The sequence below is a fragment of the Balaenoptera musculus genome, chromosome 19 (genome assembly GCF_009873245.2).
Source record: "Balaenoptera musculus isolate JJ_BM4_2016_0621 chromosome 19, mBalMus1.pri.v3, whole genome shotgun sequence".
Classification (NCBI taxonomy): Eukaryota; Metazoa; Chordata; class Mammalia; order Artiodactyla; family Balaenopteridae; genus Balaenoptera; species Balaenoptera musculus.
This window is the reverse complement of record NC_045803.1, coordinates 60,377,935-60,395,517: the sequence shown is the minus strand read 5'-3', so window position 1 is coordinate 60,395,517 and position 17,583 is coordinate 60,377,935. Positions and strand designations below refer to the sequence as shown.

The window sequence follows — 17,583 nt, the reverse complement described above, 5'->3', positions numbered from 1 at the left end:
GAAAAACCCACCGACTGGGGCGGGGGGCGGTCATGACACCACAGGTCTGCCCCACCCCGCCAGGGCTGACAGCTGGTGGCTCCCACCCCAGCCACAGGAGGCAGGACCGCCACGTCCCTGGTTTGTGGCTGACTGCCAGGGTGGGATGGGGGCTGGGCTCCTCGCTGGGACCACCTGAGCCTGCATCTGGCCGGCTGCCCCCTCCCGGGGTCCCAGGCTTCCAGGAGCCTCCACGGAGCATCAGGCATGAGGGCCCCTGGAAGTTAAATCCCCGGAGAGAGGCTGCCTAGGGCACCACAGCGCAGCGTCTCCTCTGATTTCCCTGGGCGAGAATTCAGATATAGATTCCTGTCCGGCTCTGCTGGTCCAGCTGCAGGGTCAGAATGACCAGACTCCAATGTCCGGGGATAGGGCCTGGGAGGGGGTTGGCCAGCGCCCAGGGCCAGGCTGTGGCTGGCAGGGAGTGACTTCTGTTCCTTAAGACGTAACCTGCAATTCCCTGGCTTGGTTCAACCTGGCACTGGGCTCTGTCCAGTTTCTGAAGCCAAATCCCTGGGTCTCACCTCAGCCACATGGCAAGGGAGGGAGGGAGGTCGGGTCTGGCCATCCTGCCCCCGGGGCACGGAGCCTGGGGCACTGTTCTGGAGCCTCTCCCAGGGCTGGAGAAAGTTATCACGTCTCATGTTCTCAGGGACATCCTGGTCAACACTGAGTGACAAGTGTCCATGCTGGGCAGGGCACAGAGCTCCAAAGACACGCTCACGGCCACCAGCCCACACCCTGCTCTGGATGACTCCCAGCTCGGCGACCAGAGAGAGACAGGGCCCACAGAGGGCGGCTGACTGGCCGGGCCCAGGGTGGCCAGGGGTGTCAGAAAGAGGCTTCGGTAAAGCAGCTGAGGACAGAGACCCCCCCCCGGACCCCTCCCCATGTCCCCAGGAACACACACACACACACACGCACGCACGCACGCACGCACGCACACATGCACACACGCACACACCACAGCTGAGGCCTATTGGCTGTGGGCTTCGGGCCCTGGGAACCGGGCTGGGTGGCCCAACTCAGGACCCCACTCCAGTGCATCCCAGGCCCAATGACTTCCTGTCTCTGAGCTCAGTCCCCTTCTGTGAGATGCCACCCACCAGTCTGGCCCGGGGTTGCTGCTGGGGTCTGAGCCACGCTCGGCAGCTAGCCAGGACCAAGTCCTCACAGCCGGGGCTCGGCAGCTGTTGCAGATCTGCGTGGGGGCAGGTGTGCGCTGGGCAAGGGTCCAGGGTGCCCTTGCTCTGGGGCAGACGCCAAAGCAGGGGAAGCTTTCGCCCAGAGCCCCCGGGCCCAAGGCCGCACGCCTGGCATCTGACGGCCCTGCCGCCCACGTCAATTAGAGCACTCACAGCTGCCTGCTGCCGCTTCCCCGCCACAGCGGAGGAAAGAGCAGCCCGGCTGCCGAGCCGCCCCTGTCCCGCTGCCTCAGCCCACGGCTGACTCTGAGGACACTGGGCGGGGCGGGGCGCAGGGCCCAGAGCCCTGGGCCCCCTCCAGGGCGAGGCAGACGGCCAGCAGGCTGGGGGCACATCCACAGTCAGGGTTGCAGAGAACGAGGAAGAGGCAGCCCGCTCCCGCGGGAGACCGGTATTTATTTACCAACAGGTGTTTTGTGCCAGGCCCTGCGCACACCCTCCCATGCAGTCCTTACAAGAGGGTGCAGAGTTACACCAAAACTCGGTGGCTTAGAACACTGGCAAACACGGATGAACCCGCCCGTTTCTGTGGGTCGGCCGGCTCCGTCCTGAAAGAGCAGGAAGGTGTCGTAGGAGCTGGGGAGCCCCTACCCAGGCAGCAAGGGACCAGGGCAGCCCTGTGGTGTGTTCAGGACGGAGCCTTGGAGACACACAGCACCAAGGCCGCCTGGACTCGGGGAAAGCGCAGCCACCCCACCTCTCGGGGGGAGGGGCGGCCAAGGACTCCAGGGCCGTGATTTAAAGCTGCCGCGCCCCCAAGTGACAGCAGAGGCTCACGTGCAGGCTGAGGAGACCGTCCACGGAGAGCTGGGCCAGGCGTCCGCCTGACTCTGGACCGGTGCCTAAGTCAGTGACCACTGCAGGCTTTTGCAAATCCCAAACCCACCCTCCGAGCAGTGTGCTGCAGGCAACTTCTAAAGACACTCAGGCCCAGGTGCCTCCGTGGGGGCCCCAGGCCACGGCGCACCTTCTGCGTCCGCCTGCTGAGAACCCCACGTGCGGTGCTGAAGAGCTGGGGGCTGGCCGGTCTCGTCTGCCGGTCTCCACGCCAGCCGCCGGGGTTTCAGCCCAGCCCTACCTGGGCTTCCCTCCCTGGGATCCCATCTGGATTCCAGAGCCCTTGATGGAGGACCTTGTACCTCCAGGAATTGCAAGAGGCTGGCGGGTCCCGCTTCTGCCACTGGCCAGCTGTGTGACCCTGGGCAAGTCACTTAACTGTTCTGAGCCTTGCTTTTCTTGTCTGTGAACTGCGAGTATTTGCCATCCCTCTGGGCCAGAATCTTCGGCGGGCAAGGGACAGAAGCCCCACCCCCAGCCCCAGCTGGCCTGAGCGGAAAGGGAAGAGCCGGATCCACGTGCCCCCAGCACCATTTCTCTGTCCACCTCCTCTGTGCCGGCTTCCTCCTCAGGCAGGCCTTGCCCACGTGGCAGCAGTGGTCACCAGCTGCTCCTGGGTCCCATCCCATCAGCTTAGCAACCTGCGGGAAAGTCTCAGGACCCAGTCTCATTGGCCAGCCAGGTGGAGCGCCCACCCAGAGCCAATCACAGTGGCCAGGGAACAGCACGCTCGCTGATTGGCCAGGCCTGGGTCATGTCCACCCTGGGATTTGGACAGTGGTCCAGGCCCATGAAATACATGGACTGAGAGATGGCCCCCAAAGGAAGGAGGTGGGAACAGATGCCGGGCCGGCAAGAGCAGTCGGTGCCCATCTGAACCGCCCCTGGGGCAGTAATCACTTTATTATTTTACTGCCTGCGGGCAGAGCTGGCCGCCTTCTCAGGCTGGGCACCGGCTGGTAAAATCACCGCATCTGTGCAGCTAAGCCAGCTGACACCTTCCTGCCCCCACCACCCTCAGCGGCCCCCCTACACCTGCACGTGCCCGGCCAAACCACCCACTGGCCGGGCCCCACGACTGCCCCCCGTCGTCCTCGCGTCCACACCTGCTCTGGCCCCAGGAGGGCATCCTCTGAGGGCTGCCCCCCACCCCCCTTGCCGCCCGACTGCTCTCTGCTTCTTGTCGGCCAGAGGTGAGAGGCTGGGGTCTCACACCTCGGCCCCCTCCCTGCTCCACGTGCTCTGGGAGAGGCTACGTCCCACCAAGGCGACAGCTCCCGGGGCCATCACGGCCGCCCCCGTGCTGTGCATGGACCCCTCCCATTCTTCTTGGCTTCTGCCTCCCCAGGGAGCTCAGCTGACCAGCCTCCGCTGGCTTCGCCCCTGAGCCGGGCCCAGGAACTGTCCAAGGCTTTCTGCCGCTGAGATGGCGACCCACTCCCACAGGACTCAGCGGCTGGGCTGCTGCTGACACTCGCCCTCGCTGCTCGGGACCACATCACCGCCGCTCTGCAGCCCTGCTGCCGCCCAGATGTGGATGCAGGGGCTGCTTCTTGGGTGTCCTCGCATCCCCGAAGAGACCAGTATCGGCCCTTCTGGAATTCAGTGGTAGCCAGGTTACCATGGTGATACCCATTATCCCCGCTGAACGGGAGATGAATCAGGAGCTAAAAATAGGCCCCCAGAGTGGATGGATGGAGGGATGGAGGGGTGGGTGGGCCTGGATTCAGGGTCGGAACAGTTTGTTTCTCCCCGACAAGATAATTTAGGGGAAATCGCAATTGGAAATCCACCCCCAGAGGGCTGGGAGGCGCTGGCAGTGGTGCCCCCCTCCCTGACAGAGCCCATAGCACACAGCCCGCAGTGGGTCCTCGTAGAGACCAGTGCATGGAGCCCCTCCCCACCCGAGCCTGGCTGCGGCAGATTTCAGGCAGGGAATCACAGGAGCCAAGGGGAGGCTGCTCGGGGAGGGGCGGCCATGGCACCGTCTGGCCCCTCCCACGGTCAAGCACTGGCCCCTGCGCCCGTTCATTCCTGGGACGGCCCTCGGTTCAGTCCAGGAAGGAGCTGGTGAGCCTGACTCGAAGCTCCCGGCTCCAGAGTGAGAGCTGCAGGGCACACGTGCACCGCCCCATCCCTCCAGGGGTTTGCAGGCCTCTGCTGGGGGCAGCAGTAAAGGCGCAAAAGCCGCTGCAAGGACAAGATGACACTTTATTCTGCCTAAGCCTCCTGCCCCCAACCCCAGAGACCCCACAGACACCGAGAGACAAGGGGATGCAGCTGGGACAAAGAGGAATCTGGCTACAGGGATGGGTGTCCGGGGGGGTCTGGGTTTTCTCAGAGACAGGGCGCTGCCTGCTGCCCCCTCCCCCATGAAGATCAGATGCAAAGCAGGAATCCCCCAGATCCCCTCCCCCACCCACCAGGCTCAGGCAGGGTCAGGCGTGCCCAGGGGGACCTGTCCCTCCTTCAGTCCTGGGGCCCGGAGGGAGGCTGGCCCACCAGGCAGCAGGGTCACCGGAGCCAATGGTGGGTGTAGGCTGGGGGACGGGAGGCCCCTGGGGAGTCGGGGTGGAGGGTGCTAGAGACAGATGGTGGACACAGTCCTGGCCGGCCCCCCACCGTGTGTCCTCACGGAGCGGAGCCCGGGCTGGTCTCGCCGAGGTCTCTCAGAGGCATTCCTTGTGGCTGTAATACTCAACCAGCTGCCTGGGCACCTCGGCAAGCACACTCTTGGCCAGCGCCGCAGGGGACACCTGCGGGTGGGGACAGTGTGCCTCCGACCGGCTTCCCATCCCCCAGCCCCCTCCCCTAGAGCCGCCGTTCACACCATGACCTCCACCCGCTATGGGTCACGCACCAGCTCCTGGGACCACGACCAGGAATTCACCCAGTGGGCGGCCGGGTGAGCCTGTGTTAACGATGAGACCGCGGTTGCTGGGCAGTCCGTCCGCGCTGGCACTGCGGGTGGCACAGGTGGGCCCCTCTGGGCCGGTGTGACCCTGCTCTGGGCACAGGGCAAAGCGGCTGAGGCAGGAGGGGAGGCCCGGGTCCCCAGTGAAGCTGTGAGTGTGTGTCCACGGGACAGGCAGTTCTTACCACGTCACAAAGGGAGGGGGGAGCTGCCTGAGAGGAGCCCTGCCCTCTGGGGCATCCGTGTGACACTTCTCTAATGCAAAAGTTTCTAGGGGCCGAAAGCTGCTCAGGACGGTGGGGGGCCCGGGGCCCCAATGCGTTGCCCGAGGGACCCGCCCGACCACCCGCCCAGCACTCACGCTCTTGAGCTCCCGGAAGGGCACAAACTGCAAGACGTCACGGAGGGCAGGCTCGCCCCGTGGGGAGCGCGGGACACCGTCATCGCCGTCGAGGGCCTGCATGTTGGTGAAGTCGGCGTTGCCCATCCCCACGATGATAGACACGGGCAGGTGGGAGGCGCGCATGATGGCCTCACGCGTGTCCGCCGTGTTGGCCACCACGCCGTCTGTCAGGATCAGCAGGATGTAGTACTACTGGGGACACAGGGGGGTGGGGCCACAGGGACCCTGCAGGGCAGCTGCGTCTCCCCCCACTCAAACTCCAAGTCCACCAACCAGATGGCCTGGGGGTGACCATGGTTTCCAAGCTTTTCTAAAAGCGTATTTGCTGAAGCGTAACCCACACACGCACGCGCACACACACACACACGCAATCACAATGAACCGTGAGCACATGCTCTCTTTGACCCTGAGGCGAATACTGGAACGGCCACACCTTACAGATGGGGAGACCGAGGCTGGGGGAGCTGGGGTTGACCCAGGTCTGAGGCCGGAGGAGGAGAGGTCTGTGGGCCCTGGGTAGGAAGGGGCTCCCACGCCCTGAAGAGTCGCTGAGATTCAAGGAACAGAGTTTGGAAAGGACACACTCTGGTCCAGCCTGGCCCGGTGCCCAGTGCATCTGCAGAAGACAGACTGGGACTTGTTTCAAATAAAGGTCCATTTCCAGCGTGAAAAAACCAAAACCACTCAGAAATCGTTCCTAAAAATCTGGACGAGAGAAAACATTCAAGAGAAGAAGGAATCACCCTGGAGGTGCAGCCCCTGGAAGGCCGGCCGGGCTGTCCACCAGTTGGCCCAGCCCCTGGCCCAGTAGGCACCCAGCACTGTGACATCTCCAGAGAAAAGGAGCCAACAGACAGCCCAACAGGGGCACCCTCTCCCAGAGGGCTCCTCTCTGAGCCCCCAGACCAGTGGGCTCTCAGCCCCACATGCCCTCCTCCTGCCCCCTAGAGGAGGGCCAGTTCTCCATTAACATCTCACAGCCCTGCGTTTGCCAGTAGTGCAAACTCCACACCCTCACCGCCTGGAACGGAAGCTTCGCCTGAGCCCGGGGACCACTGCAGTCAGGGCCCCTGGAAACGTCAGCAAGAAAGGATAGGGCTTCTCCATGGGAAGGAAAGACGGGTGGGGGCACACTTGAGGTGGAGGCGCAGGGAACTGGGTCCCGGGACGCGCGCCCAGCATCCACCCTGCTCGGCTAAGGTGAAGGGTCCGAGCCCCAGCAAGGACAGAGGTAGGCCTGAGTGCCCCCAGAGCCTGACCTGCCCCCCAGAGGAATCAGAGGGGATATGGAGGCCACCACAAGGGCAAGGTCAGCAGACTCCAGCCAGGGGCCCTACTGGACACACATGCGTGTTTCCTTAGCAAGGGGACCACAAGGGGACCTCGTGAGAGAAGGCAGGGGTCCCCAGCAGGATGGCCACACCATCAGGTGGAGGCCCTTATCTTAACCCTGTTGCCCCTGGAAAAGCCACCACGACGTGGATGAGGCAGCTGGACACTTAGTACTCGGGAATAGACATTGCCTTTAGGTGTGATGATGGCATTGGAACCCTACTGTTTCTCTTTCAGAGGTTTATACTGATGTTTACAGATGAAATTATGTGTCTGGGACTTGCTTCAAAACAATAGGAGAACAGGACAACTGAATGTAACCCTTAACTCCAGACTGGATTCTGTGCCAGAAGTAATATTGTGATAGACTTATTATTGGGGCAACGAATGAAATTGGAGTGTATTCTATAGGTTAAAGTACTGGATCCAAATTAAACTACCTGAAATTGATATTTGTGCCGTGGTTATAGAAGAGAACTCCCAGATCTGAGGTATAAAGGGCAGTGCTGCAACCCCGGCTTTGGGGTTCCATGCCGGGGAGAGCTGCCCCCATGCAGGGCAAGGGACAGTCGGACAACAGGACCACGGGTGATCAGAGTATGGGTGATGGCAAGTCACAAAGATGGAGCAAGGCTGAGAGGAAGAGCCCAAATCAGGAGACCAGGACAGAGGATGGGCAGGTCCTGGGACGGCAGGGAACGTGGACACGTGGGGACAGATGGACGTGGGGGAGAGACAAGAGGAGGGGGTCGCCTTCAACGTGGGGCTTGAAAGCTGGACCATGTTCGTGCACAGAGTGTCCTGGCCGCGAGCAGACCAACATGGAGAACTTGGGGTGGGGGCGTTCAGGTCAGCAACGCGCTCTCAAATGGTTCAGAAAGAAGACAATAGTAGCATATATAGGTGGAGGAGGGGGGAGAAAGAGAGAAGCAAGAGGAGGAGGAAACAGGGCAAGAAGTTGATGACGGGTGAGTCTAGGGAAAGGAGGTACCAAAGGTGTTGTACTGATATTATTCTTCCATAAATTTGATGTTTTTTTCAAAATAAAAAGTTAAGGGCTTCCCTGGTGGCGCAGTGGTTGGGAGTCTGCCTGCCAATGCAGGGGACACGGGTTCGAGCCCTGGTCTGGGAAGATCCCGCATGCCGCGGAGCAACTAGGCCCGTGAGCCACAATTACTGAGCCTGCGCGTCTGGAGCCTGTGCTCCGCAACAGGAGAGGCCGCGATAGTGAGAGGCCCGCGCATCGCGATGAAGAGTGGCCCCCACTTGCCACAACTGGAGGAAGCCCTCGCACAGAAACGAAGACCCAACACAGCCATAAACAAATAAATAAATAAATAAAGAAAAATTTAAAAAAAATAAAAAATAAATATTAAAAAAAAAAGTTAAAAGAAGGCAACAGAGTAGCCGTGCCTACAGCAGCATGAACAGGTCTACAAAACATTCTAAAGCAGAATGCAGCCTTTAGCATAGCGTTATTTGTGTAAATTAAAAATACAGGGAATTCCCTGGCAGTCCAGAGGTTAGGACCTGGCGCTTTCACTGCTGGGGCTCAATCCCTGGTTAGGGAACTAAGGTCCTGCAAGCCGCGCTGCGAGGTGAAAAAAAAAAAAAAAAAAGCAAACAAAATAACAATATATGTAGGACAGAACCATAAAGAGCAAATCAGCTTCCAGGGTGAGAATTCTGTGCCCGAGAGCAGAGCTCAGCCGCTGGCTCTGGGGCCCTTGGTATCTCCCAGCCAGGTTCTCACTCGGTCCAGACACACCGGCCTCCTGCCCGCTGCCCCTGTTCCCTCGGCCTCCTTGCCTCCACGCCCCATCTCGCCCACAGCGGACCCCGGTCCTGCCCTGTCCCCCAGCAGCAGGCAGCCCTTCCTCATGCGCCCAGTCCTAGCACCTAGAGCTGGACCCTGGGCAGGCAGTTCCGATAGGCCTCCTCCATGCCCCGGATTCCGGAGGGGGAGGGGGGTGAGCCCGGCCCCACTGCAGCCCCACCCCGGGTGCCTCGCGCTCCTACCTTCACACTCATCGCCCTCGGGGTTGAAATTGATGGCAAAGTCGTGGGACACCTGGGCAGGCACAGAGGGACTGGTCAGTGGGTCCACCTCCCAGGACCCCACACCCCCACCTACTGGGAGAGGTAGGTCTGGAGCCACCAGGGCCACCACGTCAAAGACCCTTCGCACAGAGGGCGGAAGGGCAGACCAGTGACGGGCGTCGCTCCAGCCATGGAGCCAGGGGGACCTGAAGCTTCTGAGTTGCGTTAGCCAATAAATCCGCCCCCCCCGCCCCACCGCCCAAGTTTTCTGCTTAAGCCAGTTGAATGTCCTTTCTAACTGGAAGGTTCCAGACTAATGGCCCCCTCTGCCTGACAGGGCTGCAGGGCTGGGAGGTCAAAGGTCAGCCCTCTGGCCGGCAGGCGGTCCCTGCAACCTGCCCACCGCCGGTCACACGGTAGCTGGTTCCCAGCAGGAGAGGCAGCAGCCAGGGGTCCTGGGACCCGGGCTCGCCTGCCTCATACTTGGGAGGGATCCAGGCTCCGAACCCCAAAGCAGAGAGCCTCCTGTCGCTGGAAGAGAGACGGCCCCATCACCCAGGGTCCCTGATCTCCCTGCGGGTGGGTGCGGGCACTTTGGAGAGATACCGACAGAGCCAGGAGACCAGGATGAAACCCTACGGGGGTCCAGGCCCCGCCCCGAGCCACATGGGGGAAACTGAGGCCCAGAGCCATGAAGAAGCCACCCAGCGTGCAGGCAGGCAGGGGCAGAGCCGACGGGATGCGGGACCTCTGCCCCCATCACCTCCCAGGCGAGGGCTCCGCCCCGCCACGGCCCCAGTTTACGGTCTGTGAGGTGGGATTCGGACGCCATGTCTGTGTGAAGGACCAAGGGGACCACGGTTGGGGGGCGGCCCCACCTCCCATCTCGGGCCCTGAGGGTGCTGACCCACACTCCTCGCAGAGCCTGGGAGGCGGTGGGCTGGCACAACTGTCGTAGTCCTGGCAGGTCTCGCCCACAGCCGCCAGGGCCTGCGGTACTCGTGGGGCTGGAAGGGGTTGATGTAGTGCAGGGAGCAGCTGTTCCTGGGGTCCCCAGTGGAGGCCGTGAAGTCAACGGCCACATGCAGAGGCCACAGTGCGAAGACCCAGGAGCCCCTCCCTCCTGGGCTGGGGTGGGCACCTGCACCCCCATCTGACAGGTAAGGGAAACTGAGGCCTGGGGAGCCACTCGCCCAGGGCTGCAGGGAAACCCGGAGGCGTGAGCCCGAGGGCCCAGCACTGTGTTGGCGGGATCACAGAAGGGACGTGCCAACCCCAAAGCTCCGGGTCCCCAGGGTTGGCCAGCGCCTCTGAGGGCAAGACCAGCCAGAGGCTGCAGGGAGCCAGCGCGGTCACAGTGGACCCTCGGCACCTCCTTCTACAGCGGGGGCTGTGGAGGCGGGGGTGGGGGAGGAACTAGGCAGGGCCTGGGAGGAGCAAGCCCTGAGCTGGGGTCCCTGTGTGCCCCCCGCCCACTCACTTTCCTCAGGCCATTCTGGCTGTCACGAGAAGGAGTGCAGAGGCCACACAGAAGGGACCTGCAGGCCCTGCCGAAGGGCCTTTTCTGCACCCATCCACCCTGGGTGCCGGACGGGCTCTGAGTTACATCCAGGGTGGGGAGGGGCTGCTGGGAGCCCTGGGGTGGGGCCCGGGCGCTGACACCCATCCTGCTGGGATGCACCCAGCAGGCTGTGTGGACGGTCCGTGGACTCACCGTGAAGTGGATCTGGCAGCCACCCACGATGTAGTCCCAGAACGAGTACACCCTGTAGAACGTCCGGCACCCGCACCCTGGGAACACTGAGGCCAGGGCTTCGGGTCGGGACCTCTGGGGATCCTGGGACCTGCCCTCCCCCAGGAGCCCAGCAGCCTCAGTCCCCTCCTCTCAGGCCCTCAGGCCGCCTGAATGCCCATCTTCCCCCCACCACCTATTCCCTTCTGTCTCCCCCTCCCCTCCATCCCTCCCACCTCCACACACTGGGGGCACCAGACCTCTGGGATGGGGGCCCGTGAGGGTCCATCTGACTACGGGGGGTTCCAGGCAGTGGCCGGCCACCCCAGCCTGGCTCACTCTCTGCAGAGCTGAGGCGGGAGCACCCCTCCACCCACTGCGGGGGGGCAGGGGCTGCAGGCTGGGCCGATGCCCACCTTCAGGTCTGCCAGGATGACCACCCCCGAGTTCTTGGAACTGTGCTTCTTCTGCATGTACTTGAGGCTCACATAGTCCCACTGGGCCTGGGGGACAGGGACAGGCAGGGACACCCACCGCAAGGGGCACGGGAGGCCTGAAAGCCCTGCCCCACCGGCATCTGTCACTTCAACTTCACCACAGGCTGGTGGTCCCTACTCCAGCCACCTGGTGGGTGTGGGTGTCCTGCTCTGTCATCATCTTTAGCCTCTCTAAAGCCATCACAACAATTTCTGGGGCAACCCAGCCCAGGGCCAGCACCCCAGTGCATTCTGGGGGACAGGCGGGCCCTCCCTGCTCTCACCTGGTCCTCCCCGAAGGCATTCTGCATCTCCGCAAAGGTGGTGGAGAATTCTCCGGTGAAGTCATGCTTCCCGCGGGAGTCATAATCCCAGACGAGGCACTGGGGACCCTGGGACCCCTCAGCCCGCCTGCCCCTCTGAGGACCCCAGCCTGGGTGTCTCCATGCCCCTGCAGGAAGGCTGCCCCCTTCCCACCACCCCTCCCCACGTACCTCAACTCCAGGAAGGTGTGGTCTGGAGGGACTCGCCCCACCCCCAGCCCCACCCCCAGCTGACCCCAGCCCCGCCCCCAGCCGCCCTGTCCCCTCCCCAGCACCCACCCTCCGCCAGCCGGCCCCGCCCCACCCACTTTCAGAGGCTGAAGCTCCTAACAGCTGCACAGGCTGCTCAGAGACACCTTGAAAGGCTGCCAGGTGGGGCTCAGGTCGCTCTTCACCACCTGCGGACCGGGAGGGGCGGCTCAGGAGGTCCTGCCTCAGGCTCCGGGCAGGACCCTGCGAGCCCAGAGCTGCGTCTCCAAACCTCGTTCCTTCCGGAGCCACCTTCCTAACCCCCCACATTACTGGACCACCTGGACTTCTTTTTCCTTAAATAGCCTTTTTTTACTCAAATTAATTTATCTCAAAAAGAAACGCCTTCCCACTGGTGTAACTGAAATCTTGTTTTACGGGCAGGTAGTGACAACAAATCCAGATTCTTCATTCTAGGACAGAAGCTGCATGCCCACCTGGCCGCTCTCTGTTCAAAGGGGGATGGTGGTTTTGGAGGTCAAGACCCTACAGCCATGGGGGGCCAGGGAGATGAGGGAGGGCCGGGGCTACTCCTTCCCCTGTCCTTTCGTGCTGTCCCTGGGTGCTGGCCAGGGACCCCTCACCTCCGTCCTGTACGCCAGCAGCTCACGCTGATCATCGTGGATCCGGTACAGCTCCAGGAAGGGGTCCGGCTCGCTGAAGAGGTCCTGCAGGGGAGCAGAGGGTGTGCTCGGCAAGCGGTGGGGTCCAGGCTCCGCCACTTGCTGGCTGTGAGGGCAGAGCCCTCCCGAAGAGCAACGCCCTCCCCTCTGGAGCGTCCCTGCCTCCCCCGCGTCCAGCTCCCACCCCGCCCCCCACCTGCCCCACCCCCGCTTCAGTCTCCATCCAGGGGAGGCAGCAGGCAACGCCAGGTCAGACCCCTGCTCTGTGCCCCTACCCCATGTGAGGAGCCAGCAGGACCAGAACCGAGTTCAGATCCAATTCCTCCACTGTCTGGACGGGGACCTCCCTGAGTGCCCGGCATAGGGAGCTGAGGATGAGCTGACGGCAGCAACACGTACAGGACCCTGACAGCAGCACAACCGCCTGGACGGGCAGCCCCACCCACGGCTCTGAGTGCGTCCCACTCCTCAGCCACCTGTCTCCCTGCGGACACGGTGTAGCTCTGTCTACACCTCCTGACAGGAGGGAAAGCTGGGCCCCAGGGGGGCGCCCCTCACCTTGTCATCCAGCTTCCTGGCATGGAGGGAGAGCTCCACATGGCCGTTGTTCCCAGAGATGTCCCCGGCTATCACCCGGGCGGAGGGAGAGCGCCGAGGCTCCAGGCTGGGCAGGAGGGGCCTGACCCCACCCTTCCCTGCCCGGCTGCAGCCCAGCCTCGGGCAGGTGTCTGGACGCCCCGGCCTCGGCAAGGAAGGGGCGCGGGCCTGCAGGGGGCGGGGCTGGTGGAAGGCGGGACCTCACCGTGATAGGGGACTTGCCGGCGTTCCTGCTGAACTTCAGCAACAGTGCTCGGGTCACCTTCTTCTGGGCCACGATCTGGAAGTCAGAGGCTCAGGGAGGGGTCCGCACCTGCTCCCCTGAGGACCCTAACCCCGCCCTGGGTCTCCCTGCCTCCTCCCCAACGCCCCCACTCACCCTCGGTGGCCTGGTTCCCCAAACCTACCACCCAGGGCACCACGCCCTCGGCGCCTGGCAGCAGCCAGCCCGTGGCCCCCTCTCGCTCCACCAGGCCCTCAGCTCAGCGCACCTCACCGCCTCCTGGGCCCCTCCCACCGCCCACGCATCAGGTGAGGAAAGGGAGGCTCGGGAGGAGGGAGACCGCCCAGAGTCACGTTGGTGAGCGCGTGTGTACGACCTGCAGCAGAAGCCGTGCCCTGGGAACCCATCACCCTCCATGGACCAGGCCAAGGACAGCGCAGCCCCTACCACAGCCCAAGGCCAGCGAGCGAGCGGCCACGGGGGTTCCCAGCCCCATCCAGGACCCCCGGGCTGCTCCCTCCCTGGGCTCTCAGCCCCCTGCCCAGGCCTCCCCCTCCCTCACCAGGCCCCCCGGGGCTGCATTCCCCATTGGGCTATGAGCCCCTGACTGGGCTGAGAGTTGACCCGGGAATGCTGTGTGCAGCCAGCAACACCGGCTCACCAGGGGCAGCTGTCAGAGTGGTCTGCAAACAAGATAGAGGACGACCGCCCTCGTGGCTGCTGGTGGACCAGGGACTTTGTCTGTGTGGGGACTCCTCCCCTTCCACTGGCCAGCGAAGACAGTCCTCAGCTATGGCCGTGGTGGCTGATGGCACTGCTGACCCTCTTCACCCTGCTCCACACAGGCTCCTGTCTGACGAGCTGAGACAGAAGGGACAGAGGACCCCGCCCCCCACCCCCAACAGGATGTGCCTGGCTAACAGCTCCGAGCACACAGGAACATCCTGTGCAGAAGAGAAACCCATCCCAGGTGGGGGGAAGCGGAGGCCAAAAAGGGCCACGTGCCAGGCCCCCCAGATTCTCCCATTTGAAGACTCACTTCTGGGCTCTCCTATTAGGAGTAATAGGATAGTTGGTTTAGCTGGTTTGACAAGTGACCATGCTTCCTGTGAGCTCCTCAGCTCCCACGGAGGTGGCCTTGTCATGGTCCCCGTTTCCCAGATGAGGAAGGAGAGGTTCAAGCAGAGGTCAGGGACTTGCTCAAGGGCACACCACTGGAATCTGAAGCCAGGGTCCTAGCCTTTGGCCGCTGACTGTAGCGCCCCTGACGGCCCCACAGACCTGGCAGTTCTGGGGGGTCCTTTCCATAAACTAAAGTTTACGTGTATGTCCAGATGTGTCCATACACGTATCTGTGTGTGTCCGTGGATCTGCACCCACGTGTGCATGCATGTTTGTCCGTGCATGTGTGTCCCTGTGTGTTGTCCTCTTCCATGCTCGTGAGGGCAGGTAAGAGGCCAACACTGGGTAGAACCCTTCCCTGTTGCTTTCACGTGGGGCTGTGCCCTGCCTAAATCTTGGTCCTCTTATCTGATGGAAGGCTCTACCCTGCCGGCTTCCGACCCAGGCAGCAATGGGGATGAGTCACACAGCCTTCACGTTGGGTAAAAGGAGTCGGACACAAATGAGAACATACTGTGTGATTCATGGACATGAAATCCTAGAACAGGCAAAACTATTGGGGGAGGGGATTGAGAAGAGCAGGGGACCTGCTGGATGACAAAAATGTCCTGTGTGATCTGGGTGATGGTCAGGTGTATATAATTGTCTAAGCCCATCAATCCCAACCCTCAAGGTCTACACATCTTACTGTATGTAAATTACACCTCAATAAAAAAGAAGCACCCCCAGAGCACTCACGAGAATCTGATGTGTGACACATCGAGTGTTTGGCCCAGAGCCTGCGCTAAGCAGTCTGGCTGGTGGCTGGTGGCAAGAGCTCCCGTTACACTGACAATGGTAGAGCTAATTGGGAATGACCTCACCAGAGGACGCAGTGTCCCTCAGGTGGCAGCTGGACCTCAGACCGGTCACTGCCATGGGGAGAGACAAGGGAAGGGCTCCCTTATGTCATGGAAGTGAAAAAAAGCAAGCTGCAGAACAGTATATGCCGTTTGTGTTTTTAAAAGTGTATCTATAGAAAAAACTATGTTCCTTCGCTCTGTTAAGAATAAATCTCTCCAGAAGGATGTAACGAACCTGGGGACAGGGCATGAGGGAGATATGGTCCAGGGTGTACCTGTTATACTTTCTGAATTTAGGTCCATATGAATGTATTACCCAGTTCAAAATTACATTTTTTTTAACTAAAAAAAATTTTTTAAGGAGCTATGGAGTCAGACAGACCACGTGGTACACAGTCTGTGTGTAATCACGCTGTCCCCAGGCCACCACTGCCATCGCACCGGCCCTCAGGACCAGCCGAGGTGTCCATGCTGCCCTCCTCCCTCTCCCTCCCAAGGGGACGGGCGCCCACCTGCCCCAAGGTGTACTCCATGCCCCCCAGGAGGTCGTCATCCTGGTAGCTGAGGCTGCTGGGCCCATGGGTGTTGTAGACCTCAAAGCGCAGCTTCTGCGCCTCCTCAAAGCAGTGCTCCAGCGGGAAGACCTTGGAGAAGACCAGATGCTGCTCCGGACCACCTCGGTTCCGCCCACCTGCCAGCAGCCCTGGGTGAGCAGACCCCCAGGGCGGGGGTGGGATCCGTCCACCGAGCACTCCCCGAGGCCCTGCGCCCCGGCTCTAGCCCTCAGAGCCCCCTCTCCCGCCCATCTGCCCTCGGGTGGTCCTGGAGGACTTGCTTCCAGGCCCTGCTGTAGGAAGACAACCCCTCCCCCTCCCCCCGCCCACCACCTGCTGCCACCTGCTGCCACCTGCTGCCGAGGCCTCTGGACGCCCCAGGGGGTCATTGCCCCGACCCAGGGCACCTTCTTCCCTGAGACAAAGGCAGTCCTCTGGCCCCCCGAGGGCCTTCTCATCCCCACATAGCCTGTTCCATCCGAGGGCCTTCTCATCCCCACATAGCCTGTTCCATCCCCACACCACAGACGGGGGGAGGGCGTGTCCAAGGGCCTTTGTGAGGTCACTCACTCAGCAGGGGGATTCCACCTGGACCCCAGTCTCCACCCTGAACCCAGTACTCTCACCTCCCTTGACCCTCCAGGCCCCACGTGTCTCCGCAGCTTTGTTGCACCAACCCCTCCCCTCTCAAGTTGGCAGGGCCACCCGAACCCCTGTGAAGTCATAGTCAGGACACCTGCCCAGGGCCAGATGGAACAAGGGACACTGTCCAAGTCTGGCTATCCCCCTCCTGGGTTCCCCTGACCAGGAGCCACTCTGCACAGGGCTGGCCCTGGGCACCCAATACTGCTGCTCCCAGGATGGTAGCCTGCTTCCCTGGGGGAGTGAAATCTTTCATAACCCAACCTCAGCCCGCCATCCTTCACCTCTGTTCCATTCAAGCAGAAGCAAGCTGCTGGGTCCAGCCCACACTTCAGGGACAGCACAGACAAGGACACAAAGGTGGGACCTTGGGCCAGGGCAGGAGGGGAAGACCACGAGGACAGCTGCCCAAAGTCCCCAAAGGGGTGATGGCACTGCAGCCAGGGAGGCAGGTGGCAGCAGTGTCCACCGGGTGGGCCGTCCAGCTGAGGGAGGCCTGGTTTTCCTCGTGCCTGGCTCATCTGGGGGCTCTGAGGATACTCTTGGCAGGAGCCGCCTTGATGGAGCTCCCTGCCCCTCCCCTCTCAGTCCCTTTCAACAGTGACCCAGCTTTACCTCCTCTGCTGGAAGCACCATCCTTCCTGGGGAAATTTTCAAAAGGGCAGGAACTAACCACGCACTGTTTCATCTGTTCGTCCCCCAGCACTGTGCAACTGGGGCTTTCAAAGGCGGAGAGCCCAGCTGAGGCACCACAGTTGGAGGGTGGGGACCAAGGCCTAGCACACACCTTCCCACTGCTCCTCAGGTCCTCAGCCTCCCCAGATGTAACCCCCGAGAAAGCTCTGAGCTGTTCCCAGGAGGGTGGGCCCAGAGGTGAATCTGGAAGGCCAGCCCTCTCTTCCTGGGCTGCAGGCCTTCACCAGGCCCTGGACCATGGTCCTCCTGTTGAGCAGTCCTCACTGCTACCCAAGGCTGACATGCACCCAACACGCTACAGTGAGAGCCAGAGGTCTTTCAGAAAGCAATCTCCACAAAGGTAAGATACTTTGTTTTGGTTACTGCCATGTCCCTGCAGCCTGGGACTGTGTCTGGCACACAGCAGATACTCAATAAATACTTGAACGAGTGCCCGTTCTCTCATCAATCTGTTCTTAGACAATTCCCCGCACATCACTGTCTACCTTCCCTGGCCCACCCACACCTGCTCCATCACCAGCTTCCACCGTCCAGGTCCCCAGGATGGTCCATGCCAGGCAGGTCAGAGGTGGGTCGGCTCATTCAGTTTCCTCTGGTCTAGTTCTAAGCAACTGAGAACTGATTCTAGCTGAGGGAGCAAAAAAGAACCAGCACACTGGGAAATTCCTGGAATTGGGCATGAACTGCTCTGGACAGAGGCCGGGGTTAGGGAAGGGAGGCCGTTGCCTCTCCTC

At 61.8% G+C, this 17,583-nt stretch overlaps 1 protein-coding gene across 1 annotated transcript; it reads right to left on the bottom strand.

The window, feature by feature from the left end:
• Positions 1–4,286: 4,286 nt before the first annotated feature.
• CPNE7 (copine 7) lies at positions 4,287–16,789 on the bottom strand. Its single transcript, XM_036832349.1, is given in 19 exon segments — positions 4,287–4,837; positions 4,972–5,088; positions 5,357–5,587; positions 5,672–5,679; positions 5,717–6,014; positions 8,750–8,801; positions 9,678–9,765; positions 9,768–9,853; positions 10,486–10,543; positions 10,918–11,005; positions 11,263–11,361; positions 11,610–11,699; positions 12,135–12,218; positions 12,732–12,830; positions 12,976–13,050; positions 15,470–15,615; positions 15,618–15,660; positions 16,438–16,587; positions 16,769–16,789. Coding segments are annotated over 19 exon segments (1,920 nt in total). The 3' UTR covers positions 4,287–4,750.
• Positions 16,790–17,583: the final 794 nt, after the last annotated feature.